The 27,521-nt window shown below is 46.9% G+C and overlaps 3 protein-coding genes and 1 long non-coding RNA gene across 14 annotated transcripts in view; 2 read left to right on the top strand and 2 right to left on the bottom strand.

Annotated features, from left to right (window-relative positions):
- The window catches only part of SPECC1 (sperm antigen with calponin homology and coiled-coil domains 1), a 246,070-nt gene extending 245,208 nt beyond the window's left edge, over positions 1-862 (bottom strand). For 2 of the 4 annotated variants that reach the window (XM_067715412.1, XM_067715413.1), the window contains exons 1-2: positions 770-858; positions 174-229 (exon numbers count right to left, since the gene is read on the bottom strand). The gene's annotated coding sequence lies outside the window, so the exon portion shown is untranslated. Of the gene's footprint in view, positions 1-173; positions 230-769 lie in introns of all 4 variants that reach the window. The other 2 variants (XM_067715417.1, XM_067715414.1) reach the window with 2 other exon arrangements.
- Positions 1-27,521, bottom strand: part of LOC137212250 (multidrug and toxin extrusion protein 2-like) — a 352,581-nt gene that overhangs the window by 17,151 nt on the left and 307,909 nt on the right. The gene's annotated exons all lie outside the window — the stretch shown is intronic.
- LOC137212254 (uncharacterized) overlaps positions 1-27,521 on the top strand; it is a 317,962-nt gene that overhangs the window by 234,378 nt on the left and 56,063 nt on the right. The window lies entirely within an intron of this gene.
- The window catches only part of AKAP10 (A-kinase anchoring protein 10), a 54,374-nt gene continuing 50,413 nt past the window's right edge, over positions 23,561-27,521 (top strand). For 3 of the 8 annotated variants that reach the window (XM_067715426.1, XM_067715423.1, XM_067715422.1), the window contains exon 1: positions 23,561-23,597. In XM_067715426.1, coding sequence (XP_067571527.1) covers positions 23,576-23,597 — 22 coding nt within the window. In that variant the 5' untranslated portion in view covers positions 23,561-23,575. Of the gene's footprint in view, positions 23,598-24,006; positions 24,264-27,521 lie in introns of those variants that run through there. The other 5 variants (XM_067715419.1, XM_067715425.1, XM_067715421.1 and 2 more) reach the window with 3 other exon arrangements.

Here is a 27,521-nt window from a genome sequence, read left to right as displayed (position 1 = left end):
GGGTTGACTTGTGCCGACTCCACGGGACTTTATCTGCTGCCTGCAGCGCCCGCAGCTGCTAATGGATAAGCGTGTCGACCAGTCCGCGAAATTCTCCCGATAGAGGGCAAGGGAGAGCAGCTTCCCCGGAACGCGTTATTTCTAACCGTACACCGCTTATTATGTAAACTTACCTGCTGGTAAATACAGCGCCCACAAAAGAAAAATGAGGTATTCAGGGTCCCACTTCCTTTAAAAAAAGAAAAGAAAAGAAAGCATCTAAAACTAACTGTGCTTCCAGGATGCGCAGGGAGGAGGCGTCCCCGCTGCGCTCCTGACAGGCTGCGCGCATCCCGGGCCACCGGGCATCCAAACGGCGCCCGGGTTCCAGGTGCGCCGCGCGGGCCCCGCCAGCGCAACGGTGCCCACGGCTCCGCGGAGCCGGGATTCCACGGGCCGGCCGGCCCCCGCCACGCAGCACTCAGGACAGCTCCCGCGGGGCCGCCGCGCGCCGGGCCGCTGGCGCCTCTGTGGCCCAGTGTCCGCGGCACCGGCCTCCGTCCTGCGCTCCTGGACACCCCCGTTCCGGAGGGGAGGCCGGCCACCTGCCGCGCCACCCGCTACACGGGTCCCGGCACCCGACTGGGCGGACAGGACGCCGCCTCAGTGACGGGCAGCCCCGCGCCGGACCCCGCATCCCGGACCCCGCACGCCGGACCTGGACACGCAGCCCGCGTAAACGACGCCGCTCAGGCGTGAGGAATGGGCGGTCGGCGTAGCCCCTACTCACCGGCCAGCGCTGCTCTGCAGCCCGCAACCGCCGCGGCTTGCGCGCTCGCTCCCGGACTCCCCGAGGGGGCCCCCGCCACCAAGCGGTGCCCCGGAGGCGCCGGCAGGAGTCGCGAGCGAGCAGCGCGGGGCAGCCTGGGAGATGTGGTCCCGCGGCCCTGCGCCGTCTCTCGCCCGCGCAGTGCCCGGGCCGCCCGGCGTGGTACCTGTATCCCCAAGCTCTGTGCCCGGGCCGACCAGCGCGGTACTTGGACCGCCAAGCTCGGTACCCGGACCGCTCAGCGTGGTACCCGGGCCGCCCAGCTCGGTGCCCGGACCGCCAAGCATGGTACCCGACCAGCAGCTTCAGCATCGCCTGGGGACCTGGTGGAAACGCAAACTCTCCCTCCCCCTGAGGCTACGCAGGGTTTGCTGCATTGAAAACTCTATGGGGGCGGGGGGGGGGAGCCAGCAATCTGCCTTTTGCAAGCCCTTCAAGTGATTCTGAAGTTTCCTCAGGTTTGAGAACAACTGCTCTACATCCCCCCGACCCCCCCACCCCCACCCCCGCCAAGGGACCTCATCTCACCTATGGCATCAGTTACACACATAGCACACGCACACCCATACGTCCCCAGGTGCACCGCCGGCCCAGACCGCCCCTCTCCCTCCCGCCGGCAAGTCTCAGTGTCCACCCAACATGTCCTCGAGGATGCCTCTGAGACACTCAGACTCATCAGGGTCAACACCAGACTCGAGATCCCCGCTACCCCCTTCTGGTTCTGCTCCAGTGCGCCTCGTGTCCACTGCATTCATCGACGCGGAAGTCACCTAAGACCTTAGCGGAAGCCGAAGGGGCAGAATGGCAGGACACTTAGTCATACTTGAGGGAGGATCAGAAGAGGAGAAAGGAAGGGAGCAAGGAAAATACCAACCCGTCAAGACGTGAGGGGAGGGGAAGGACAGGTGCCGGTGTAAGGTGTAAGAGTTCCCTGGAAGTGTTACTGAGGAAGGGTTGTTTAAAGATGTTGAAGTATTTATGACAAGAATTCAGTTAAGAGGGGCTGTGGGCTACACAGGAAAGAACAAGATAGCTCACACTGTATGATTCCTAAGAAGTTGTACATATGTGAGCGGGCAGGCAGAGTCTGAGGGCAAGTAGAGGAATGAGCCAGGGCTAGAGGTTCTCAGGGGCCATATGTCCCCACACCTTCCCCCCACTCGCACCCAGGAAAACTTGCTGCGTCTGGATACACTGTGGTTGTCACACTGGGGATGCCACCGCCATCTAGTGGGTAGAGGCCGGGGACGCTGCAGCGTATAATGTTGGCACAGGACGGCCCCGCAACAAAGAAAGATCTGGCCCAAATCCGAAAGTGCTGAAGCTGAGAAGCCCTGAGAAAAGAAGAGAGGAAGTTGTCTGTGAGGACAGACAGGTGTGCGTGTGCGTGTGTGTGTGTGTGTGTGTGTGTGTGTGTGTGTGATGCTGAATCTAAGCTGAGCAAGAAAAGAAGTAGGAGGGAGAAAGCTGAATGGCTGAAGGAAGTAGTGGGTCAGACAGACCGGAAGTTCTGATGGAAGTCAGTGATTTATTTATCTTACTGGAGTCATTGAAAAACCAAGCTAGAGAGGAGCTTCTGGTAAGGGAATAGGATGGTCATGGCGGCCCAGGTCAAGATGTGAGGATGGATGTCTAAGGTGGGGGAGAGGCAGGGTCCCTGAGTACCATTATGTCAATTGCACAGCCTGGGGTTGGGGAGGAGGAGTGGAGTAAATGAGAGACCAAGGTCACGTACGTGGATGCGGAAACCACTGACACATACGGCAAGAAAGTAGAGAGATATCAGGAAGGGGAGGGGAGAGGGTGGTAAAGGCAAACGGTTGAAGGCTTGGACAAGAGTGCCGGGGGAGGTGTGGGCTGGCCCTGTAGAGAAGAGCAGGCTCAGGTGTCCTTAGGTGTTCTCAGGACGGTCAGTGTTTCCATCAAGGCAGAGGTGGAAAAGTGGAGCCACCCGGAGTGCTTGAGGTTAAAGAGGGATTTGCAGGTTGTGGGGCAGATATTCCAGGGGATTCTGGGTTGGGATGGGAAGGGTTCGGAAGGTGGGTTTAGGGGAGCAGGGGAGAGCTAGATCAGGAGCAAGAAATACAGAGCATGGGGGGACGTAGGGGTGGGGTCATGTCTTATGTCTTGGAAGTTGATTGAGCCTTAAGACCAGAGAATTTGCAGGTGGCAGGGGGGAAGGGGGAGGGGGAGACATTCATCCTGGCAGTGTCTGTAATCTCAGCAAGTCCTGTGACAGCAGAGTTCCTCACCCTGAAATGGTGAGTCTTAGTTACAATAAATTCCTAATAAAAAACCTGTTTCATTCCTGGAATAATCTTACTATCATATATTTTTTTTAATTGGGGCTTGATTCGGTTTGCTAATACTTTAGGATTTTTACACTGATATTCAAAAGTGAGAGTGGGCTATAATTTTCTTTTTGAATGTCCAATACTGTCTGGTTTTCAGAATCAAGGTTACGATCAACATTTGGAAGCTTTTGTTCTTTGCTTTTACTCTGGAACATTGAAGTAGCATGAAATTTTTCTGTTCTCTGCGGTCTGATCACTGTCTGGGTGAAACTGTGTGGGCCTGATGCTTTCCTCGGGATGAATAACTCTTTAACAAGCTTCTTTATTTCTTCTGTGGTAATTTCACAATTTAGATTTTTAAAACTCTTATAGAGTTAGTTTTGATAAATTATAGTTTCCTCAAAACAAATTGTCCAGTTCATTCCAGATTTCCAAGTGTATTTCCATAAAGCGGAGCAAAGCATTCTCTTGGGAACTTTTTTTTTAAATAAATTTATTTATTTATTTATTTTTTGGCTGCGTTGTGTCTCTGTTGCTGCACGCAGGCTTTCTCTAGTTGCGGCGCGCAGGGGCTACTGTTCGTTGTGGTGCATGGGCTTCTCATTGCGGTGGCTTCTCTTGTTGCGGAGCACGGGCTCTAGGGCACGGGGGCTTCAGCAGTTGTTACACACAGGCTCAGTAGTTGTGGCTCGCAGGCTCTAGAGTGCAAGCTCGGTAGTTGTTTCCCAGACCACAGCTCGAACCTGTGTCCCCTCCACTGGCAGGCCGATTCTTAACCATTGTGCCACCAGGGAAGTCCCTCTCTTGGGAACTTTTTAACTTCCCCCTAATTTCTTATTTTGTATATTTTCGCTTTCTTATTTTACAGTTTAAAATTGTATTTTTCTTTTCAAAGAATCAGCTCTTAGATTTATTTTTTAGTTCTATCATTTTTTGTTACTATTGTTTCCTAATTCATTAATTTCTGCTTTTATCTTTACTAGGTTTTTTTTTTTAATTTCTTCAGGGGTATTTTTGTTGCTCTTTTTCTAACCTCTTGGACGCTTAATTTTTCAATTCTTTTTGTAAATGTGTTTAAGGTTAAGAGCCAGGCTTTAGACACAGATATGTACTATCTTAGATATAGCCCATAATTTCTGATGTAACTCCATGATTGCTATTTTGTAAATATTTTAAAATTTTGGTTTTGACTTATGGTTGATGTGGAATGTTTTTTTAATTGAAGTAAAGCTGACTTACAATATTATATTAGTTTCATGTGTAAAACATAGTGATTCAGTATTTTTATATATTACAAAAGGACCACCACTGATGTCGAGTTTTTTAACCTGAAGCAAGAGTATGAGAGTTTTTAAAATTCCAGGCGTTAGGGTCTTTTGTTTCTGATTTTGTGATTAATGTTTAGTTTTATTTCATGGTGATCAGAGATCAGAAATCAATGTTGCCTGTACTACTTTATTTTTTTTTAATATTTGAGTTTTCATTTGCAGCCTAAATAGTGTCAATTTTTGTGAAGGTTTTAAGGGCACTCAAGGAAAATTCATAGTCTCTGGTTTTGGCCTAAGAATTTTGATATGTATCAATGAGATATGACTTATTAACCGTATTATGTAGGTCTTCCATATCCTTAGATGTATTTTGACCTGACGTAATCTGAGAGAAGTAAATTCAAATCTTTGACTGCTACTGTGTTTCTTATTTCTCTGGAGGCCTACTTTATAAATGACGATGCTATGGTATTTCTGCACAAATAGCCCTCTTATATTATATATCCCTCTTTTCGTTATAAAGTGACCTTCCTTGTCTCATTTAACCTTTTGACCTTTGCCCTGAGTTTAACCCTGTCTGCTATGATGACAAGCCTGAGGAATTTTGCTTGCTTTAGCCCAATATCCCTTGGCCCTTTTATTTTCATCATTTCTGAAGCCTTTATCTTAAGTAAATCCCTTGAATAGGGCACCAAGTTTTGCTTTGTGATTCAATCTGAAAGTCTCTTTTCTTGGAATAGATGAGTTTAGCCCTAACATGAATGTGAATTATTTTATGCCACGTTTTCAGCCTTTTTAGTCCTTCTTTATTTTTATATTGCGTGCTTTGTGTTTGCTTTGCCTTTGTTCTAGGTGTGTTTCTCCTGATCATTTGGAAGGTTTGCATGTTTATTCAAGCAGCTGCAGCTGCCAACGATAACTTGACAGGATACTCTGTTTCTCCAGACTCTTTCCGTTGACCCCATTCTGAACAATGTAACACAGCACTTTTCCTCTTTTTTCTTTACCCCTTCTCCTTCTCTGCACTCAATGTCAAATGATTTCATTTTTCTTTAGTGTTTGTTTTTTTTTCATTAAATATGTTTATACATACCTCTGTTACTTGATTTTTTAATCAGTTTTAAATGAGATATTTCAATCCCTGTGTATAACAGATGAGGAAACCAGTGAGTTTAAATGCCCCCTCTTTTCTTTCCCTTTGCATCCCTATTTTTGTTAATTCTACCATTCCCACATTACTGAGTTTGTAAAATCATCCGTTCTGCTGTGACCATAATTCCCACATTTGTTTCGTCCCAGTCCTACAGTTAAACAGGTTCAGAATCCCTTTCACCAAAGCGTTTCCCCTGGATCATTTCGTTTTAGATTTCACCTTGTGATCTCATCTTGTGAAGATCCTGCTTCAGTAGTTTCTTCAAGAAGAATTTATGGAAATGATAGTCTCTGATGAGCTTTTCATGTTCAAAACTGTTTGTTGCCTTTATCCTGAAAAACAGTTTGACAGACTATAAAATTCTCGGGTGACATATTTTTTCTTGAGGATGTAGATATTGCTTCCTTATCTCCTAGCACTGAATGTTGCCATAAACATCTGAAACCAGCCTGACTTCTTTTTCCTTATACGTGATTTAATTGCCTTGCTGCCCCTATGAAATCTATAAACCTCATTGTTGTACATTTTGGAGTTATCATTCTGTGCCTGTGTTTCCTGGGACAGAGTGGATTGACTGTACGGATTCAGCTCTTCTTTTTATCTGATCATTTTTCTTAAATCTTTAAATATTTGTTTTAATACTTTATTTCAGTCTAATTCCTGGGTGCACAAGCACCCTTTTCCCGTTGTTCCTGGAAAGTGCCAAGGTCTGCCCTCACCTTGGTAGTACACTTGGCTGGCTCTTCCCAAGAGATCCAGGTTTCTCCTGTTTCACTTCTGTCAGCCCTCACCTGTTTTGGAATTAACACCTGTCTCCTAGCTTTATTAAAAATGGTGTTTCTGCTTCTGTCTCATATTCCTCCTTGCTCTTGCATAATTTCTGAAAGAGGACTGGGAAATTCCAACTTTATTTCACCATGTCTAAGCCAGATCCAGTTTCGACCCTTTCTCAGCCCCTTCTATTACTTTAATTTCACCTGTGTCAGGGGACCATATCGTTGACTGTCCAAACCTGGATACTATGAGCGTGAAAGAGGGTGATATTAATGTGATGCTGGGACTCGCATTGTAACCTGGGATTATCTCTGGGAAAGCGAGAGGTGTGGCCACACTTCCTATGGGGTGCTTGTCTTTGGATTGTCGAGTTTGGAGTTTCCATGTGCAGACCTATTTCAGCTGAACAGCCTTGCTCCCTCCCTGCCTGTCACAGTTACAGGTCCCGGCACTGGTCCTGTGGGACCCGCAGTCCAGACCCCCAGTCCAGTTGTTAACTGGGGTGTTAAAGGTACTGCAGATCCCCTCACCAAACCAGAGGCTGGCTTAGCTCAGTCCCCTGTCCTCCCCGGTCCCTGAATGGCTGCTTCACAAACTGTAACCCTGGACAGGTATCGGCTGCAGCTTTTCTTAACACCATTTCAGGAGCCAGGAATCCCCCCTCAGGCCCTACAGCCCCATCTCTCATGAGGCCGTTTCAGTTCTTGTTGCCCATGAGTCGAGCCCCCAGCCTCCACTGCCTGATTTCAGACGGGGGCCCAGCAGTCCAGCGGCTTCAAGCCCGCAGCCCACTTTGCATCTCTGCCCCCCTCTAGTCCATGGAGATGCATCAATGTCTTTGAGCCTGGATACATACTTAAATTTTGTTATTTTTATATTTCTTTGCTGTATTTGAGGGATGAGTTTACAGTGCTATATTAAATAGAAATATCTATGTGATTTCTACTTTGGGAAATATTCCATTCATAAATATTAGGCCACAAAGAAAAAAATCTCAAAAAGTTCCAAAATCAACAATCACACTGACCCTAAGGCAATAAAATTAGAAATTAACCACAACGTGATGTTACAAAAATGATTCAGGTCAGGGAGGAAAAGGGAAATGAACATTAAAATTATCCACTCTCTACAGAAATAACCGGCAACATGAGAGTTACCTGTCAAAGCCTGGGGGAGGTTGACAAAGGAGGACTCAGGAAAATGGATCACCGTATGTGAATTTATTTGAAAACAAGAAAAACAAGACCTAAAAATAAAGGAATCAAGTTTTCAACTCTAGAAGCTAGAAGACTGGAAGTGGAAGAAAAGGATTAATAAGAGTAAAGGCAGAAAATGTTTGACCTGGTAATAAAACAAAATACTGGTCCTGTACCTCTACACTCCTACACCCAATGCCCAATTTTCAGTTCTTTCCTTTTTTTTTTTTTTAGGTCCTAGTCATTAAAAAAAAAATTTTTATTGAAGTACAGTTGATTTACAATGTTGTGTTGATTTCCGCTGTACAGCAAAGTGATTGTTATACATATATATATGCATTCTTTTTCATATTCTTTTCCATAAAAACACCAAACATTGGCGAGCTCAAATTTACACCCATTCAGCCGGGTGCAGAGAAAGACGTCCAGCCCTGCTGACCGGTTTTGCTTCAAAATTCAAGGTCCCTCAGCCCTCGGCATTCCCCAGAAACCCAACTGTGTTTCTCTCCCTCTTCCTCTCCATCCTCAGACCTCCAGCACTTCCTTCCCCTTCCTCAGCCTCAGCTGCTGACCTTGCTGAGAACCGGACGCATCCAGGGGGGAACTTCCACGTCCCGCACATCTCTGTACACCTGCGTCCAGACAGGCCTCCCCACCGGTGGGGATGGATGAACAGTCCTGGGGTCCCACCTCGGTCCTCCCCTCCCCAATCCCCGCTCCGGCGCACCTCCCACCCGGCACTTCCTCCTCACTCTGCTGCTTCATCAGCTCCCTGCTCTCCCAACAGCACATCTTTCTCCTGTCTGATAAATATTCTTTTTCTTTCTTTTTTTTTTTTTTTGGTTTAATATTCTTTTAACCTCACCCCTCCCTCCAGCTACTATCCCACAAGTTTCTTTCCATTCCCAGAAAACTTCCTCCGATGATCTGTCTGATGTGCTGTGTGTCTCTGTGTCTGATGTGCTGACTGTGTCTCTCTTCCCCTTCTCCTGCGAGCCCCCTCCCACCAGACTTTTGTCCCAGGCCCTCCAAGAAATACTCTGGTGGAGGTAATCAAAGACCTCTACACTCCTACACCCAATGCCCAATTTTCAGTTTTTTTTTTTTTTTAGGTCCTAGTCATTAAAAAAAAATTTATTGAAGTACAGTTGATTTACAATGTTGTATTAATTTCTGCTGTACAGCAAAGTGATTCAGTTATACATATATATATGCATTATTTTTCATATTCTTTTCCATTATGGTTTATCACAGGATATTGAATATAGTTCCCTGTGCTATACAGTAGGACCTTGTTGTTTATCCATCCTGTATATAATAGTTTGCATCTACTAATCCCGAACTCCCAATCCATTCCTCCCCCACCCCCTTCCCCCTTGGCAACCACAAGTCTGTTCTCTATGTCTGTGAGTCTGTTTCTGTTTTGCAGATAACTTCATTGTGTCATATTTTAGATTCCACATATAAGTGGTATCGTATGGTATTTGTCTTTCTCCTTCTGACTTACTTCATTTAGTATGATAATCTCTAGTTGCATCTGTGTTGCTCCAAATGGCATTATTTCATTCTTTTTTATGGCTGAGTAGTATACCATTGTATATATGTACCACATCTTCTTTATCCATTCATCTGTTGTTGGACCTTTAGGTTGTTTCCATGTCTTGGCTATTGTGAATAGTGCTGCTATGAACATACGGGTGCATGTGTCTTTCTGAATTAGCATTTTCTCCAGATATATCCCCAGGAGTGGAATTGCTGGATCATATGGCATCTCTATTTTTAGTTTTTTGAGGAACCTCCATACTGTTTTCCATAGTGGCTGCAGCAATTTACATTCCTACCAACAGTGTGGGAGGGTTCCCTTTTCTCCACACCCTCTCCAGCATTCGTTATTTGTAGACTTTTTAATGGTAGCCATTCTGACCAGTGTGAGGTGGTACCTCACTGTACATTTGATTTTCATTTCCCTAATAATTAGTGATACGGAGCATCTTTCCATGTGCCTCTTGGCCATCTGTTGTTAAGTCTGCTTTGGAGAAATGTCTATTTAGGTCTTCTGACCATTCTCCAGTTGGGTCGTTTGGTTTTTTGTTGTCCAGTTTTCAGTTCTTAATTCTACCTGATCTTTCAGCAGCATCTGACCCAGCCCATCGCTTCCTCCTCTTAGTAATACTTTTCTCAGCCACACTCTTCAGGTTGTCCTTCTCCTTCTGGATGGACCTTCTCAGTCTCCTTTGCTGGTTCGTCCTCATCTTCCCACTCTCTTGACCTTGGAGTGCCCCTGAGTGCAGTCCTTAGACCACCACTACACTCACTCCCTTTGTGAGCTCACCCTGTCTCAGGGCTTTAAATGCCATCTATATACCAGGGACTCCCACATTTTTATCTCCTGCTGGGAGTTCTCTGAGCTCCATCCTCACATATCCAACTGCAATCCTCAGCATCTCAAATGCAATTTGCTCAAACGTTAACACCTACTTTTCTCTTCAAACTTGCTTTTCCTGAAGCCTTTCTTATCTTAGTTAATGTCAAATCTAGCCTTCAGACGAAAAATGTTGAAGTCATTCTTACTCTTCTCTCTTACACACCATATCCAATCTTTCTGTCAATCCGGTTGGCCCAATTTTTAAATCTATTCCTAAATCAATGAATTCTCATCATCTGCCCTGTGACCACCTGGTCCAAGCCACCTTCCCCTCTCACCAGGTGGTCACAGGGCACTTTAATATATTTAGCTCATGGTGAGATGGACCAGTGAAAGAGCTGAAAGAAGCTCCGGGTTTGGGTTCCGTACTTGGCTTAAAAAAAACAATGTGATAAGAAAATTCAGAAACCAGAAGTGCATTTGAGGGTTTTGCTGCCACCTAGAGGACTGATGTAGTACTGAACTAGGCACCCTGAAATGCAGAGCCCCAAAGAGTAGGCTGCTTTTAACAGAATACCCCAGAATTATTTGGAGCTTTGAATAAGAACTTTTAGATGTTTTATGCAGGGATTCATAACACTTTGGATCATGGGCTCATGTTAAGATGTGATGAAACAAGGAACACTCCAGATAAATGCACAAACCAATCCCACACATTTCCAGGGATCCTGGGACCCCCCTAAGACCATAGCCAGGTTCAGTCTCCAGTTAAGAACCTCTATGTTACATGGGAATTAACTACAACTTCAGAATTCAAATTCAATTCAATTTCAAATATAAATACACTTTTTTATATGGAGGCATATTCCTGCATGTGACATTAGCTGCATACACACAGGGAGCCATTGCAGGAATGAAGACATTTCTGCGTCCACAGATGGGATTAAATGAATGGCCAAGCCTGAGAGCACTGGTTTTGGGGTCAGACAGCTGCATTCTGAATCTGGGCTCTGCCCCTGAGGCAGAATCTGTTAGTTGCCCCTAATACCCATCCTTACCCTCTGATATGGAACGAGAACCCCCAACTATATGAAACGTGTTGTTTCAGAAGAAACAAGGCTCTAGGTCCAGACCCAGTGTTGACCCTCAACACAACAGGATGTTGACCCTGCTTTGTTCTGAGCACATCAAAACACGGCTCTGTCTAGATGTCACCAACACGCCACCCTTCCCGCAAATCCCAGAATAACTATGCTGTCCCTTGTTTGCTGAGTCCTCCCTGTGGGTGCTCAAGTGTGCAGTCCCTCCTTGCAGGAGGTAATGGCCTGATTTTGTCAGATGGCAGGTTCGTCCCTGGGGGCTTGGGCTGCCTGGGCCATAACCGTGTGCCTGACACATCTCTGCTTCTGGGCTTTGTCCCCAGTAGACTCTGCAATATTTATATTGTGTGATGCTGGGAGCATGTGGGTTTGTGCTCCCTTCTCACGACCGTCTTCTGAAACCTGCCCAGGGATTTCCTCCTCGGCTTCCTCAAGTCCCGCTGCTCTGCAGGTGTTTCTCCCCTCACACCCCTCGGCCACAGGCTCCACTCTCAGAACACTTAGAACAGAGACTCCCTCTGCAACCCCAAGAGCAGCCGTATCCTTCTCTCCCACCCCCTCCAGACTGGGTGATCATAGCACCTGGCAGCCTATGTCAATGAGCCACTGGAGCAGGTGGACTCCTCCCTCTGGCGCTGTGCCATGGCAGCACTGCTGGCACCTGCACAGGAGGGGTGACATTCCAGGAGCTGGAGCACGAATCTCAGGGAGACGGGATGGTAATCAAGCAGGCAGCCAAAGGTTGGTAGAGTGAAGCCACCAGACGTTCCTGACCTTCCTCCAAAACAGGGCACCTGTACTGATGGTCCCTTCCTGGGGGCCACGGTCTCTGCCCCCAGTTGTCCTGAATTCCTGTGAGTGTCCTGATGAGGTTCTTTTCATACCCCAGGGCCTAGAACAGCGCCTAGACCTTCAACATAAATAAATAACAAAAGCTGTCTTCCCTGGTGGCGCAGTGGTTGAGAATCTGCCTGCCAATGCAGGGAACATGGGTTTGAGCCCTGGCCCTGGAAGATCCCACATGCTGCAGAGCAACTAAGCCCGTGCACCACAACTACTGAGCCCGCGAGCCGCAACTACTGAAGCCCATGTGCCTAGAGCCCGTGCTCCAAAGCAAGACAAGCCACTGCAATGAGAAGCCCACGCACCACAACGAAGAGTAGCCCCCGCTCGGCGCAACTAGAGAAAGCCCACACGCAGCAACGAAGACCCAACCCAGCCAAGAATAAATAAAATAAATAGATTTATAAAAATAAATAAATAACGAAAGCAATAGAACCATTGCAACAGTAACAGCTGTAGCAGCGACTACCTGTTGAGTGACCTCTATAGGCTCAACTCTGTTCTAGGCACTTCCAATACATTATCTTTATTTTTTAAATTCATTTTTATTGGAGTATGGTTACTTTACAATGTTCTGTTAGTTTCTACTGTACAGCAAAGTGAATCAGCTATACAGATACATATATTCCCTCTTTTTTGGATTTTCCCATTTAGGTCACCACAGAGCATTGAGTTCCCTGAGTTATACAGTAGGTTCTCATTAGTTATCTATTCCAATATATTATCCTTAAATGCACAGCCACCCCCAAGAGGTAGGTGATATTTCCATTTTACAGATGCCACTCATCAACGGTAAGTACTTCACGCAAGAACAAATATAGGGTTGGGGTAGACATCCAAATCACTGTTCCCAGACGTACATTCTTTCTGGTAAGACATAACACTCATGAATGGAACATTTAGGAACCGGTGGAGTCAGTCTTCCTGGATAACCCGGTGGAGACAACGGTTAAGAGATGGACTCACCTAGTCCTGCAGCTGCAGTGAGGAAACACCAGACAGGAAATCCCCATTGGCCCCGTATACACAGACCATCCCCAGAACAGGGCTTCCCTCTTTCTGGGATATGGCCTCACCATCCCTCTTCTCCTCTCACATCGGGAGGGGGACAACTCCGGTCTTGCCAGCTCCCTGGCGGCACAATTAGCCAGACGGGTTCCAGAAGCCTGTGCAAAGAGGGTTTGTACAAGACCCAGCTGCTAGCTGTTTTCTCTGCTTGGCTACAGGGTCGACTTGTCTGACAACACTGAGGGCAAAGCTCAGTTTCTCTACACGTTCATCTGTTATAAAAAATTCTTACGAACATCTGTGCCCGGAAGCACGTGCAGGCTTGAGTAGTCTTTGGATGGAAAGTTCATCCTTCAGCACCTCGGTCTGAGGAATCCCAGTTTGGGCAGGTTCTGGCCTCTGCTTGTGGCTCTGCTCAGCTTACAGACAAAAGCTGTCTGGGGACGTCTGCGTTTCTGCTGCAGACCCGGGTATCACACTTGCTTTCTGAGTCCCCTAAGTCAGGGCAAAGAGAATCAGGAACTGAAAATCATTCAGCCACTTCACATTCTCAAAAAGACACCTGTGCAAAACCTGGTTATTATTTTCAAATGAAATGAGTCATCAGATTTGACAAACCAACCCTTTACGCAGCATGGCACAAAGAAAGAGGGCTTTAGAGGCAGAGGAAACCGTGTTGCAATCCTGGGCTCTGCCTTTTTAGCTGAAACGTTTTAGGCAATTCATTTGCCCTCTCTGAAGACTCATTCGCTCATTTGCAAAATGAGGCAAATAATAACACCTAAGATCTCAAGCTGCTGTGAGAATTAAATGCACCATTACTTTAATCAAATAAAAAGTCCCTTGGACAATATCTGGCATTCAGTACGCACTCAGCAAATGTTAGTCTCTCATCTCTAGCTTTTCGTCTAGATACTAAGCATCTCAGGATGGATCCCCATAGTAACAGAATATGGGAGATATGTCACCCAAATTCATTTTAAATGAATGAGTTTGATGGTATTGTACACAGGCAATTAAAGGAGGGGACAAGAGCACCGACGATAAAGTTTCGGGCTCGCTAGTCTCCTTTTGGGGGAAGGGAGACAAAACAATTTGCGGTTAAATGTCCAGCCTACACCCTAGTCACTAGAATCAGGCAGACTGGTTAAAACAGAGCCCACCTGAGACCCTTTTTCATCTGCAAAATGAGACCTCTTATGGGAATTAAGTTTTCTAAAAGTATGTCTGGTAGGTGCTCAAAAATGATAGCTGAAAGATGGATAGACCTAGAGATTATCATATGAAGCAAAGTATGTCAGAGAAAGACAAATATCATATGATATCATTTATATGTGGAATCTAAAGAAAATGATACAAATGAGCTTATTTCCAAAACAGAAATAGACTCACAGACAAAGAAAACAAACTTATGGTTACCAAAGGTGATAGCAGGGGAGGGGGGGAGATCAATTAGGAATTTGGAATTAATATATACACACTACTATATATAAAATAGGTAAGCAACAAGGACCTACTCTGTAGCACAGGGAACTATACTCAATATCTTGTAAAAACGTATAAGGGAAAAAAGACCCTGAAAAAGAATATATATAACTGAATCACTTTGCTGTATGTTTGACACCAACACAACACTGCCAATTAACTGTACTGCAATTAAAAAATGATAGCTGAAATTCTCACCTTAAATTAGCACGTTAAAGAAATGGGCAGTCAAACCTCCAGGCTCCACAGATGCCCTGGAATCCGTGCACCTTTGCGACCCTACAAACCCATTCCCTCGGCTGCACTCCTGGCCGCTCTGAACTTGCCGGTCTGGGGTGGGGTGGTGGGCCGGGGTGTGAAGCGCGTGGTGTTTGCCCACTGCTTCCTCTGATCCCTGACTTGGGCCATTCCGGACCCTCTCGGTCTCAGCTGGCTCTACTGCCAGCTCTGCACGGGCTCCGGACGGCTTCGCGCAGGGGTAACCGGACAGCACCTCACCTCCCGCCCCTCGCTGTGCCTCCCGCCCCGGCTCCGGGGCTCCCATACTGACCGCGCCCTGAGGTCTGTACCCCAGCGCTGAAGCGCAGGAGACTCGACGCCCTGTGGGGTGACTCCCCGACGAGTGCGGGCTGGGAGCCGGTGGGCGCAGTTTGTACACTTCCCCGGACGCAGTCCCACGGACCCGGCGGTCCTGCCCGCTCACGGACAGCCCACTCGGTAACACCGGCTCCCACTGGCTCCGCCCCCTTCCCCGCTTCCCTCCCCCCGTGAAGGCACCCTTAATGCGGCCCTGCTGGGAGCCCTCTGCTGCAGGCTTTGCTTTCTGTGGTTGAAATTTGGGAGTTAGGACAGTCACCAGTATAACAGCAATAAGAGGACTGTTATAAACAACAAGGTCCTACTGTATAGCACAGGGAACTATATTCAATATCCTGAGATAAAACCATCATGGAAAAGAATATTTTTAAAATGTATATATATGTACAACTGAATCACTTTGCTGTACAGCAGAAATTAACACAACGTTGTAAATCAACTAGACTTCAATTAAAAAAAAAAAGGCACTGTTGCTGGTGGGGAGTGGAGGAGCCAGTCGCCGCCAGTGAGTAGGGAGCCCCATGCAGCAAGATTACTCAGGCTCTCACCTGTGGCCACAGGTGTAGCTGAGGCGCTTAGCGTCCCGGGGCAGCAATACCTGTAATGACCATGCGGTGGCCTGGCTGCCAGTTGAAAAATGGAAGGGGTGGGGGTGGGGCTCAGGGTGGCTAATTGCCAACTCGGGTCACACTGTGAAAGCCACCGACCCCTTGTAAGGAACAATTGCAGGACGGACTCTGCTGCAGAGCAGGCCCACGGTCTAACTGCAGGAGTGGCAGAGCTGAAAAAGAGTGTGTGGTCCCAATGGGACCCCACCTGATGGGCAGGCGTGGAATCCGACCTGTGAAATGGGGGCATTTGAGAGGATACCCCTGAGCAGCTGAACCTGCAGACCCCTCGAGCCCCCTCTCCCCTTCAGAGGAGGTGGGACCACGACCTCAAGGGAGGCAGGTGCTCTGCAAGGTGCCTCTGGTTCTGCTGGAGATCTGCCCTCCACTCCTGATGGCCTCAAAGCAAACAGCCAAGGCCAGGTCTCCGCACAGCCATCCCCGCTTTGATGAGAGGAAACAGCACACGTGCCAAAGGACTCGTGGGGGCCACTGCACCTGGGCAGAGACCGGGGTCACACGGGAGGGTTTTGAAGCTCTCGGACTGGGGAACAGGTGGAATATAAGCCTGGATAAGGGGAGTGTTTTCCCACTTGGGGGCCTTTGTCTGAAAGTCAAGATCCAGTGGTACAGCAAGAACGCCCAGGGCTGTTCCAAATAGGCTGTTGGGATGGAACTTGGCCTAGAGAAATGGGGACTGACATGGTCTTGAGGAAAGGTGAGAAGGGCTAAGGAGGTGGAAATGTTGGAATTGATTTACTGTGTAAGGAGGACACGGCCTCTATTAAGGCCACTGGCCTGAGATGCTTAACGGTGGCAGTGCTCTGTCGGCTAGTGTGGCCAGTGAGAGGTGGCCACAAACGGGAAGAGGAGGCCAGGTGACTGCACTGAAATATCAAAGGAAGGCGAGTGTAATTATTGTGCCAGAAAACTAGGCTGGACCAGCTCTCAGGGCTCCTTAACCCACAGGGATCTGGGGCAGTGGCTATGGGGTCACTAGTGGGTCACTGTGTTCCTAGTGGGGAGAAAGATGGACAACCAACTAGGACACGCTGACTTATATAATTTAAAAATAATCAAGAGCTCACGAGCAGAAGGCTGATGTCAGCTGTCCTAATGGAAAATCACGTTCCCTCCCAAGTTTCCAGGTATAAGTCAGTTCACAGGCCCAGCACTCATTGTTTGATAGGGAAGTCAGCTCTCCTTAAGGAAGGTCCTGCAACACCACCACACCTATATATAGCAAATATTTCCCCAGTCATCCCCCCAGAGAGACTTGAGGTCATTTTCCAGGGTATCTATGCACCAGGGAAGGGAGAACACCAGAATTTCCAAGGACTTTGTGATATGGGATCTGTAATAAGACTGACTGAAACCCAAAAACTCAAAACATCACATGCTCCTGTGTTTAGAATGAAGGCCTATGGAGGTCAGATGATAACTAGTCCTAGCTCCAGTTTAGCTGACAGTGGGCCTAGGGAGTCTTCAGACCCACCCTGTGGTTATTTCCTCAGCCCCCAAGTGGGAACTAGAGTAACACAGCAGACACTCTCTGTCCCTGGCCCACATCCCCTGGGCACTGAAACCTGACAGCTTTACTGCAAACACCTGTGACTCTTTGTGTTTGGTCTTCCTTTAGCAGCTGGCCTGTGCCTGGAGCAGGTTGGACATGCCAGAGGACTGACAATCCTAGGTGAGAGAGGTGGGGAGTCAGAATGTCCTGTGTCCTGCCAGAGGCTCCATCAGCTGACTGTGGTCACTCCCTTCTCTGAAACAAGAAGGAATGAATTAGTGAGAAGGCCACTGGATCATGAGAACCTGAGTGGTGGCCCAGGACTTAGGGGAGGAGATGCTGCTATGGAACTGTGCTCCCTACTGTCAAGGGTCATAACAGGACTCCAGGATAGCAGAGCCCACATGACAGCCCTAAACTGTCAGAGACGTGGTGAATATAATTGCCACACCCAAGGTGGGAAAGGTGCCAGAGGGTGACTTGACCCTCAGGATATGTGGAATGGCTGATCTAATGATGATTATGTTCCTGGAGGGAGATTGATGGGCAGTGTCATGGACTGAATGTTTGTGTCCACCCAAGTTCACATGTTGAAATCCTAACCCCCAGTGTGATGCTATCAGGAGATAGGGACTTTGGGGGTGACTGGGATCAGTGCCTCTGTAAAGAAGACCCCAGAGAGATCTCTTGTGCCATCTGCCTTGTAAGGGCACAGAGAGAAGACAGCCATTTATGAATCAGGAATTGGGCTCTCACAAGACACCAAATCTGCAAGGAAAAAATGTAAGTTCACTGGAGGAAACCAAAAGTCCCAATGATGACAGCTTCTCATTGGCTGAGCTGTGGTGTTTTCCATTGGCTGGGCTTGTTGCTGGGTGAGAAGAAAGCCTTCCTTCCACCCTCTGCAGTAGTAGAGCAGTGGCACTTCCTGTTCAGGGGTGTAAGGTACCTCTCTCCATCTCCCCGTCAGTAACTGATGTCTTTCTGTTGGGGTAATTAATGGTGAGGGGTAGGGTGGGAGACCTCCCTCTACAGGCCTTCTCAACTCCAATTTTAGTTGAGGTTTCCTTTTATTAATTATTAATTTTCACAGTAACCACACTAAAAAAAGTTCAAAAAGCAACAAGTGAAATTAATAATACCTGTATTTACTTAGCCCAACATATCTAAAATATTATCTTTTCAATATGAAATCAATATAAAATATTAGTGAGCTGTGTTAAATTATTTTTTCATACCAAGTCTTTGGTATCTGGTGTATATTTTACACATACAGCACATCTTAATTCAATTACCCACATTTCAAGTGCTGAATAGCTACATGTATCTAGTGGCTACCATGTTGAACAGTGCAGGTCTGAAGAATCCTTCATCATCTGGACGTTCTGCAGAACATGACACTAGGGCACTATATTGATGACATCATGCTACCTAGACCCAGTGAGCAAAAACCAGCAGGTATTCTAGATGCCCTGGTAAGACACATACATGCCAGAAGGTGGGATATAAGCCCTACAGAGATTCAGGGGCCTGCCACATTGGTGAAAATTTTAAACCTGTTAGATGTTTGTGTAGAAAACAATTTAACTTGCCCAAAGGGGAGTCTGGCCTTAGCCATGGGCTGCAGGAAAGTTATCTCTTGCCCTTGGAATGTCATGTCTGATAGGAGTGTTTTGTTTTGTTTGGCCTTGGGCCAGCCATATAATAACAATGTGATTTGGGATGGGGGCTTTGGGTCATGCGATCTATCGGGTGTGACCTCTTGAGGGCCAGGAGACTGAGATCAGCCACGAGGGCAGTTAACCACGCTTATTTGATGGTGCCCTGCCCCGCCCCAAAATATCTTTACACACGGAGGCTTGGGTAAGCTCCCCTGGTTGGCAATCCTCCATGAATACCGTTACAGATCAATGCCTGGAAGTAATGCTGTCCAGACTCCACGGGGAGAGGACAACTGGGAAGTCTGGGTTTGGCAGCTCCCTGGATTCTGCCCTTGGTATTTCTTCCCTAGGCTGATTCTAATCTGTATTCTTTAGCGGTAACAAGCTATAACTGTGAGTATATAACAGCTCTCAGTGAGTTCTGCAAGTCCTTCTGGCAAATTATCAAACCTAAGGGTGGTCTTGGGGCCCCCCAAACTTGTATTTGGTGTCATAAATTAGGGTGATCTTATGTGGACTGTGCCCCCTCACTTCACAGTTGGTTACTTTCACAATGTTATTAAATGTTTATTTACAATTATCTATATATTTACCACTTTCTTTGCTCTTTATAATGTCTTGCATATCAGACTTTCCATCTGATATCACTTTCTTTTGGCCTGTAGCAAATTCTTTAGAGTATCCTTTAGTAAGTTCTGCTGGTGACAATTTTTTCCTGTTTGTGTCTGAAAATGTCTTATTTTGTGTCATCTTTGAAATATATTTTTGATGAGGTTTGTAGTTACTTTTACCAGCACATTGAAGATTTAATTCCACAGTCTTCTGGCTTCCACTGTAGCTGTTGAAAAAACTCAGCAGCCAAAGTGTCATTCCTTTGAAGGTAATCTATTTCCCCCACCTCAGCAATGTTCGATAAGTTTTCCTTGTTTCCTCAAGTTTCATTATTAATAATCTAGGTGTGTATTTCTTTTTCTTTATTTTTGTGTGGAGTTCATAGTCCTTCCTGAACTGGTAGGTTGGTTTTTGTCATCACTTCAGGACAATTATCATCAGCCTTTAATTTTTCAAATATTTCCTCTGCTACATTCTCTCTCTTCTCCTCTTCTGGGACTTTGATCAAACATATGGTAAACTTTCTCACTGTATTCTCTATTTCTCTAAACTTCACTACATGCTTCATTCTGGATATTTTCTTCTGACTCATCTTTTCACAAATTCTCTCTTTAGCTGTAACTCAGTTTATAGATCTATCTAGTTATTTTGTGTTTCAGTTCTAGAATTTCTAGTTGCTTCCTTTTCGTATATACTCTGTCAGTTCTTATAGTTTCCAGTTCTCTACCCAAATTTCCAGTTCTCTGCCCAAATTTCCAGTTGTTTTTTATATCCTTGACCATAGTAAGCAGCATTATGTTAAAATCTATCTCCAATAATTCCACTACCTGGCGCTCTGGTGTGACTATTCTATTACCTGCCACTTCTCTTGGCTCTTGTTCCTGACATATTATCTCTTCATGTGTCTGATATCTGTGATTGTGTGTTAGGCATTGTTTTTGAAAAAGTGTTTGTGGAAATAATTTGAGAATTTGAATGTTAGTATCTTATTCCAAGAGGATTTGCATTTGCTTCTATCAGGCACCTGGATCACTAGCAATCAGGATTTTCTTAATTTACTGTTAGGGATTAAGGTTTCCTGAGTCACACAGATGACTTGAAGCTGGGTTGCATCCTGGCAAGGGCTGGTGTAGATTTTTCAGAATCCCAACCCAAAGCAGGCCCTGGGCTCCAACTTCTGTCCTTTTAGTCTGTGCTGCTGTCAAAAGCATCACTCAGCTTCTCAGTCACTTTTCCATGAACAGTGGATGCTCCCAGAACAGGAGGCCCCAAACGCAGGACGTGATTCACTGGATTTTGTTTTTCTTCTCTATCTTCAACTGGTAATTCTTTATTACCTTCTTATTTCGTCAATGTCTTTTAATATTTTGTTCACCCTTTTCAGCTTTCCTCAGCAGGTGGCTGGCTGGTCCCAATTACCTGTTCCACTGTTATTAGAAGTGAAAGTCTCTGTTATGCAAATGTAAGAGATTATTATTGTTATAATTTCCTGACTACTGGTTTTGGGTTCCTTTGATGGGAAAAGTGTGCGCTAAACTCCCATTTACTTGGCATGATATAGAGATTACAGAAGAAATAAATTTTGTTAAGTCCAAATTGCTTTGATTCACCTTTGATTTAAACTGAAATCAGAGGCCACAATTTTTTTAGAGATAAATTTTACAGAGCTATTGATACAAATGCTTTTGATAATGTAAAACACTGGGTTATGAATTAGCCTTTGTTAGACAGTTGAGGAGAATTTTAAGTTATATGAATATATATTCTGAATTTTGTTAAAAATCTGAGTTTTTATCTGCTTATTAAAAAGGTACAAGGAGGGCTTCCCTGGTGGTGCAGCGGTTAAGAAACCGCCTGCCAATGCACGGGACATGGGTTCGAGACCTGGCCCAGCAAGATCCCATATGCTGCGGAGCAACTAAGTCCATGCACCACAACTACTGAAGCCAGGGCACCTAGAGCCCGTGCTCTGCAACAAAAGAAGCCACAACAATGAGAAGCCCACGCACTGCAACGAAGAGTAGCCCCCGCTCACTGCAACTAGAGAAAGCCCGCGCACAGCAACAGACACAACACTGTCAAAAATAAAAACAAATAAATAAAATTTTTAAAAAAGTACAAGGAGCTTTCTTTTCCTATAATACCAAACAATTTGTTTGAATAGTTTCCTTGATGTTATGAATGTTTGATATAGAAAACTAACGTGTTGAATATTTGTTGTGGAACACCATTCATTTGATTTGTAAATCGTATTTGTCGTAGGAGATTAATTTTATTCACTGGCTTTGTGATAATTAACTTGCTGATTTTACCTCACTGATTTGTTGTAATTAATACAACTGGTAGAAAAAGCCTGTGAGGATTCTCTAAAAATTAGGAACATAATGAAAGAAATTCCTTCTGGTAAAAACTAATTTTGTTTCACAAAAATTAAATTTGTTTTACGTGTAAATTAAAGTGGCTCTAACAAATTAACTTAGAAATGCAATGCAAAGTGTCAATTTGTCACAACTGGGTATTCAGGCTAATGGAATCTTCTTGCTTATTTTGATATCGTTGTTTTATTTTACCTCTATTCATATGTGGATCATCACATTCCAAAAGATTAAATGATAATTCTCTTAAAGCTTCCCTAAGCATATAAACACTTTAACAGGTGGTGATTCAGAAGGCGTCTGCACTGCTAAATTATCTCTCATCCCCTCATTCTTGCCCAATAAATAGACATCTCATGGTGGAACATGGGATAAATGGGAATTAGCAGCAGGTGGAGGGAAAGACAGGAGCAAGTGGTACAAGCAAATGGCCTTGAAGTCAGACTGATGGTGATTGAAACCCCTTACTAAGCTTTGTGATCCTGGGTAAGTTACCCTGAGCCTCGGAGTCATCAACTGTAAATTGGGGGTAATGATGGTAGCCACCTCACAAGGGCTTTTGTGGGGGAGAAGGTGAAGGATTACCTAAGACGGTGGTTATAAATCACTCAGTCCCTTGAGAGCATGTGATAAGTACTGTATAAATAATGACGGCTATTATTAGCTGACTGGGATGCATTTAGCTGTCTCGGGAATAAAGGCAGCTGCAGAATTTCTGCTAGGAGGGTCTCCGGAACAGAGCTCACACTGGAAGGCGCGATAGGACCCTGCTTTTAAGTTGATTCTTTGCGTAGTTGAAGAAAAGAGGAAGGAGATTTAGAGGGACTGGAGTGCTTCCCCCACCCCGCACCCCTTGTGCGCTGCTCCCGTCCCGGAGATGTTCGGGGCTTGTCTTGCACTCCTCCGTCCCGTCCCATTCGTTCCAACCAATCAACCAGTCAACAAACACGAAACAGCCCTGCCAAGGGGTTGTGGACTCTGGAGAGAGGGCGCCGCACTTCTAGCTTGAAGGGTAGCCGCCCTGCGCTCAGGTCCCCCGCCAGATGCCCCTTACCCCTTACACCGACCCAGTGGGAACCCACCGAGACCCACCCCAGCCCTGCTCATCCTGGACGTCAGCCTCATCTCCCTTTCCAAGGAGCAGGGGCAGCATCCGGGGTTTCACCGGCCACAGACCGCAGAGAGTGGTTCCCCTGAGCCAGGCTGGTGTCAGCGCACTGCTGACCCGGGGAAGCCGCTCGGACCCGCTGCAGCCTCCACCGTCAGACAGGGATCCATGCCCAGCACCTGCTCAGGTCGGGGTCACACTCGGGCATCCACAGCCGCGGCCAGTCTCCTGTTCCCGCATGGCCACTCTCCCCACCCAGGGCGAGGCTTGATCTTGGCACTGGAGCCGACTTTGAGGTCCAGGCTTCGCCTCCAGTTAGGACGTGACCTTGGGCAGGTTATGTTTGTGTGTCCGGTTTCCACCATACCATGATCACCCCCAAGGACCATCATCAATCTGGAGGGTTTGGCACCTGCGCTCAGAGAACTTTCAATACGCGTCAGCTGTGATTACCTTACTTGCCCCGAACCCAGACAAATCTATCAACCTGCTCTGATTGTATGGTGAAAAGACCCCGGGTTCTGGTTACAGTCCCAACTGCAGTCTCAACACAGACACGCTGAATAATCTGGGACCAGTTGCCCCTTCTCTCTGGACCTCTGCTGCTCCGTCCGTCACCTGATCGACGTCAGATTTGAAAAACCCATTTATTGATCTTACAGGCTCCTCCCCCGCAGGAGCGCCCAGCTACAGGGATTACGCAGTCCTGTGGGAGGGGCCCCACGGGTGGGAGGCTGGTCACTCTGCTTTAGGGGCGAGGGAGGTCAGAGGTTCATAGGAAAATGGCATTTGAACGAGGCTAGAAGGATGACCCACTGGACTCCGTCCGGTAAATAATGGCGAGGCTTTTATGTCGCTGCCCTTTCAGAGCTGAGCGTTCGCAGGGATCGCGTCCTGTAGTAGGCCCACTTTCCTCCTCCACGGCTGAGGTCGCGGGGACCGCGGAGGAGCACAGAGCAGGTGGTACCCGGAGTCCGCATCCCAGGACCTGGCCCGCATCTCGAGGCCCGCTCCAGGGTCCGCTCGCTGGGACCGCGGGGGTGCGGCCGTTCTGGCCGCCAGTGCCCTGGCCACACTTGGCCGTGGCAGAGGCCCCGCTTCAGGGAGGATTGGCTCGGCTCGGGCAGCGCCCGCGCAGTTCCAGCCTGCGAGAGCCACGGGGTCCCGGACCGAGCGCAGGCTGCGCGCGCGCGTCACGTGGGCGGGGCGCGGGGGCGGCGCGCGGCCTCCCGTGAAGCCCCGCGCGGGGAAGGACCGGAACTCCGGGCGGGCGGCTTGTTGTTAACATGGCGGCGGGAGCTACCGGCACGTCTCCAAGAGACGGCGGGGCCCACACCCGGAAGACGGGTCTCTTTTCGGCCTAGCGCGGCGGCCGCTGTGGACCCGGAAGTCCGGGCCGGTTGCTGAATGAGGGGAGCCGGGCCCTCTCCGCGCCAGTCCCCCCGCGCCCTCCGCCCCGACCCGGGCCCCGCCATGTCCTTCTTCCGGCGGAAAGGTAACGAGGGGCGCGGACGGGCGCGGGGCCGGGCCTGGGGCGGCGGGTGGTGGCGAGGCCGAGGCCTCGGCGCGGAAGGACGCTCTGTGCGCCGCGCCCGCGGTCTTGCGAGAGGGAGCGGGGCCTCCGCGCGGGCGGGCGGGCGCCCCGCCGGTTCCGAAGTGTGTGCCGGGACCCGCGCGGGGTGGTGCCTTTTGCGGACACACAGCTTTTCGGGGGCGGGGTGGTGCGTGTGTGTGCGTTTGTACCAGAAGAAGGGAATTCCTTCCGTACTTTCTTTACGGAAGTCTCGGACTTGTCAGAATATTGAGGGGTTTATGTCAAGCAACACGTGAAAAAATTGTTTTCTTCAACTAGTGCTCTTTTCCAGTTTCCCCTTTTTTCGGGGGGTGGGGTGGGGGAGCGGGATTCTGCTGTTCCTGAAGTGACAGTGCTTAACTTATGGCTAAAAGTCTCCTAACGAAAACGACTCCTTCATTTGATGGGTTAGCAAGTTTACTGAGTCCTGGCACCCAAACTCCAGAAGCAAACTGCTTATATTTCTGATTTTCAGGAGTAGCTCCCCAGTTTTTGAGTAGAGGCAGCTTGATTTTGAGCCTGGGTAAGGTTGTTGGCGTTTCGTTACCTGTACGTATCCAGAGTGGACAAGTGTGGGCCTTCTGGGTTGATTAGTGGTTCTTGTATCGATTCTCGTTGCTTCCGGGAAAATTTACCAGACAAAAACGGGTTTTGGGGAAAGCACTAAACTAAATCAGGGACTTAGGTTCACGTGACAGCTCTGCTACTAACTCTGTCACCTGGGACAGAAAAATGTTAACCCTCTTTCCTCTCTCACCTGAGAATTCAATGATTCCTAAAGGCCCCATTCAACTCTATAAATTAAAGATTTCCTTTTAAGTACGCACAGAGTTTTAATAACTGATGCCGTGTGATGAGTGAATGAAACCATGATGAGTGAATGAAAAGCACTCTGAATGAATGAAAGTGGTAAAATGGTACAAGGAAGCTTTATTGGTAAGGTACCTTGGTATAGTTAATAGCTCTCTAATTTGTTTGAGTGTTGGAATGGTTAGTTGTAGTGTTTTTTTCGGGGGGGGGAGCATTCTGTGTATAATGAGGCAGATTGCATGTTGCACAATAGACTGTTGTCTCTATTCAACAAATACTTTTGAACGTCCACTGTTTGCCAGGCACTGTGCTAGGCGCTCAGTATTAAGCACTGAACAAGACAAAATCCTTATATCCATGGAGCTTGTTGTCTGCTGGGGTAGACGGACAATAAATCACTCTCTCTCTCTCTCTCTCTCTCTCTCTCTCTGTCTCCCTCTCTCTGTCTCCCTCTCTCTGTCTCCCTCTCTCTGTTTACAAATTGAATACAGTGTTATGAAAGAACTTGAGAGAAGAAACATATTTCGGTTTGATGTTAGTCAAAGGCCTCAGCAGGTGACCTTGAAACTTAGAGCTGAAGGAACAGCAGGAGGTAACATACAGAGGCCAGGGAAGAGCATTCTAGGCACAGGGAATAACGTGTTCAGAGGCTGGGAGGTAAGAGTTTGGTGCCCTTCAAGAAAGAAAAGCCCACTGTGACTTGGGCTTAGAGAGGTAGACAAGGATCAAATGATTCAGAGCTTTGTAGGTCACGGTTAGGTGTTATTCCAAGTGCAGAAACAATATTACTTTTAAAATTTTAAAGAGGGGTGATTTGATCTCTTTTTATGTTTTAAAAAGATCATTCTAGATGCCTTTTGGAAACTGGATGTGGCAAGAATAGAAACTGGAGATGGTCTTATTTAGGGATCCCATCCAGTCTCTGAATACCATTTTTAAATACCACCTATCTGCTGATGGCTCCCAAATTTACATCTCCAGCTTGGATTCTCTGCCCTGAATTCAGACTGTGTATCCAGCCATTGGTCCACTTTATACCTCTACCTAATAGATGTCTAATAGATAAATCTTTAGCCTACTGTATCTAAAATTTCCCCTTAGATTTAGTCCTCCTAAACTTGTACATCACTTTTTCTCATCTTAACAAATTACATTTCTGGCCTTTTAATTGCTCAGGCTAAAACTTTAATACCTTCCTGAACCTCTTTCTCTCCTACTGTATATCTGATATGTTAGGTCTACCCCAGAATATACCCAAATCCAACCATTTCTCACCATCCCTGACCATTAGCACCCTGGTCTAGGGAGTCATCTCTATTTAGGCTGGGTGGTTAAGGAAGTCCTCTGAGGGATGTCATTCGGATCTCAGCTTAAATGTCAAGAGGAAGCCGGTTTTGTGAAGATCAAGGAAGCAGGATTATTTTACTATAGGCTTCAATTTGGTTTGCCTTCTTCCATTCTTGACGCCTCTGGTGTATTTTCGAAATGCATTCTGCCACACCTCTGTTCAGATTCCCTCAGTGGCTTTCTGTACATGGCCCTCCATAATCTAGGTCCCATTTCTTCTCTGTGTTCATCTCCTGCTTTCTTTCTCCATCATTCTTCCATTTATATTTGCCTCTTTGTTGTTAAGTACATTCCCACCTCAGGGCCTTTGCACTTATTCTCTCTGCCTGGAAACCTCTTCCCACAGATATGTGCCTATTTTGTCCCCCATCTTCTTCAGGTTTTTGATTAATTGACATCTTAGTGAAGCTTTCTCTGACTAGCTTGCTTAAGATTGTAGTCCCCAGGCCCTGCACTCCCATCCCGTCACCCTACTTTATTTTTTCTGTAGCATTTGTCACCATCTGCTGTACTATGTGTTTTATTAGGATGGAAGATGATTTCTGTTCATGGCTGTATCCCCATGTCTAGATTAGTGCCTGGGATATAGTTAGGAAGTTAGTAAATATTTGTTGAATAATTAAAGTAGGAAGTAATAAGTGCTGTGCAGGGAATTTAAACAGTGATGTGGGAGCAGATCGCCAGATGACAATTTGTGTTTGGATAGTGAGGGAAGGCTTGTCTGAGCAGATGGTATTTAAATTGAGGTCTCAATGAGGAAGGAGAGCCAGCCTTGCAAAGGTAAAAGGAACTGCATTCTGGCTGGAGAGAACTGGTAATACCAACATCCTGAGGCAGGAAAGAGCAGGGTTTGTTCAAGGACAGAAAGAAGGCTGAAATGTGCTGGGAGTGGAGGGCAATGGGGCATGTTTTAGAGATAGAGATAGCATGACTTGAGTAGATGATTGGAGTGAAGGAAAACTGGGAAAGCTTTGGAAAGCTTAGAGCTTGAGGTAGGAGGAGTCCAGAGCTCTCTTCTGGCAG

This window comes from Pseudorca crassidens, chromosome 19 (assembly GCF_039906515.1).
Source record: "Pseudorca crassidens isolate mPseCra1 chromosome 19, mPseCra1.hap1, whole genome shotgun sequence".
In the NCBI taxonomy this organism is placed as follows: domain Eukaryota; kingdom Metazoa; phylum Chordata; class Mammalia; order Artiodactyla; family Delphinidae; genus Pseudorca; species Pseudorca crassidens.
The sequence above is the reverse complement of the archived record's forward strand: the minus strand, read 5'-3'. Positions and strand labels throughout refer to the sequence as shown.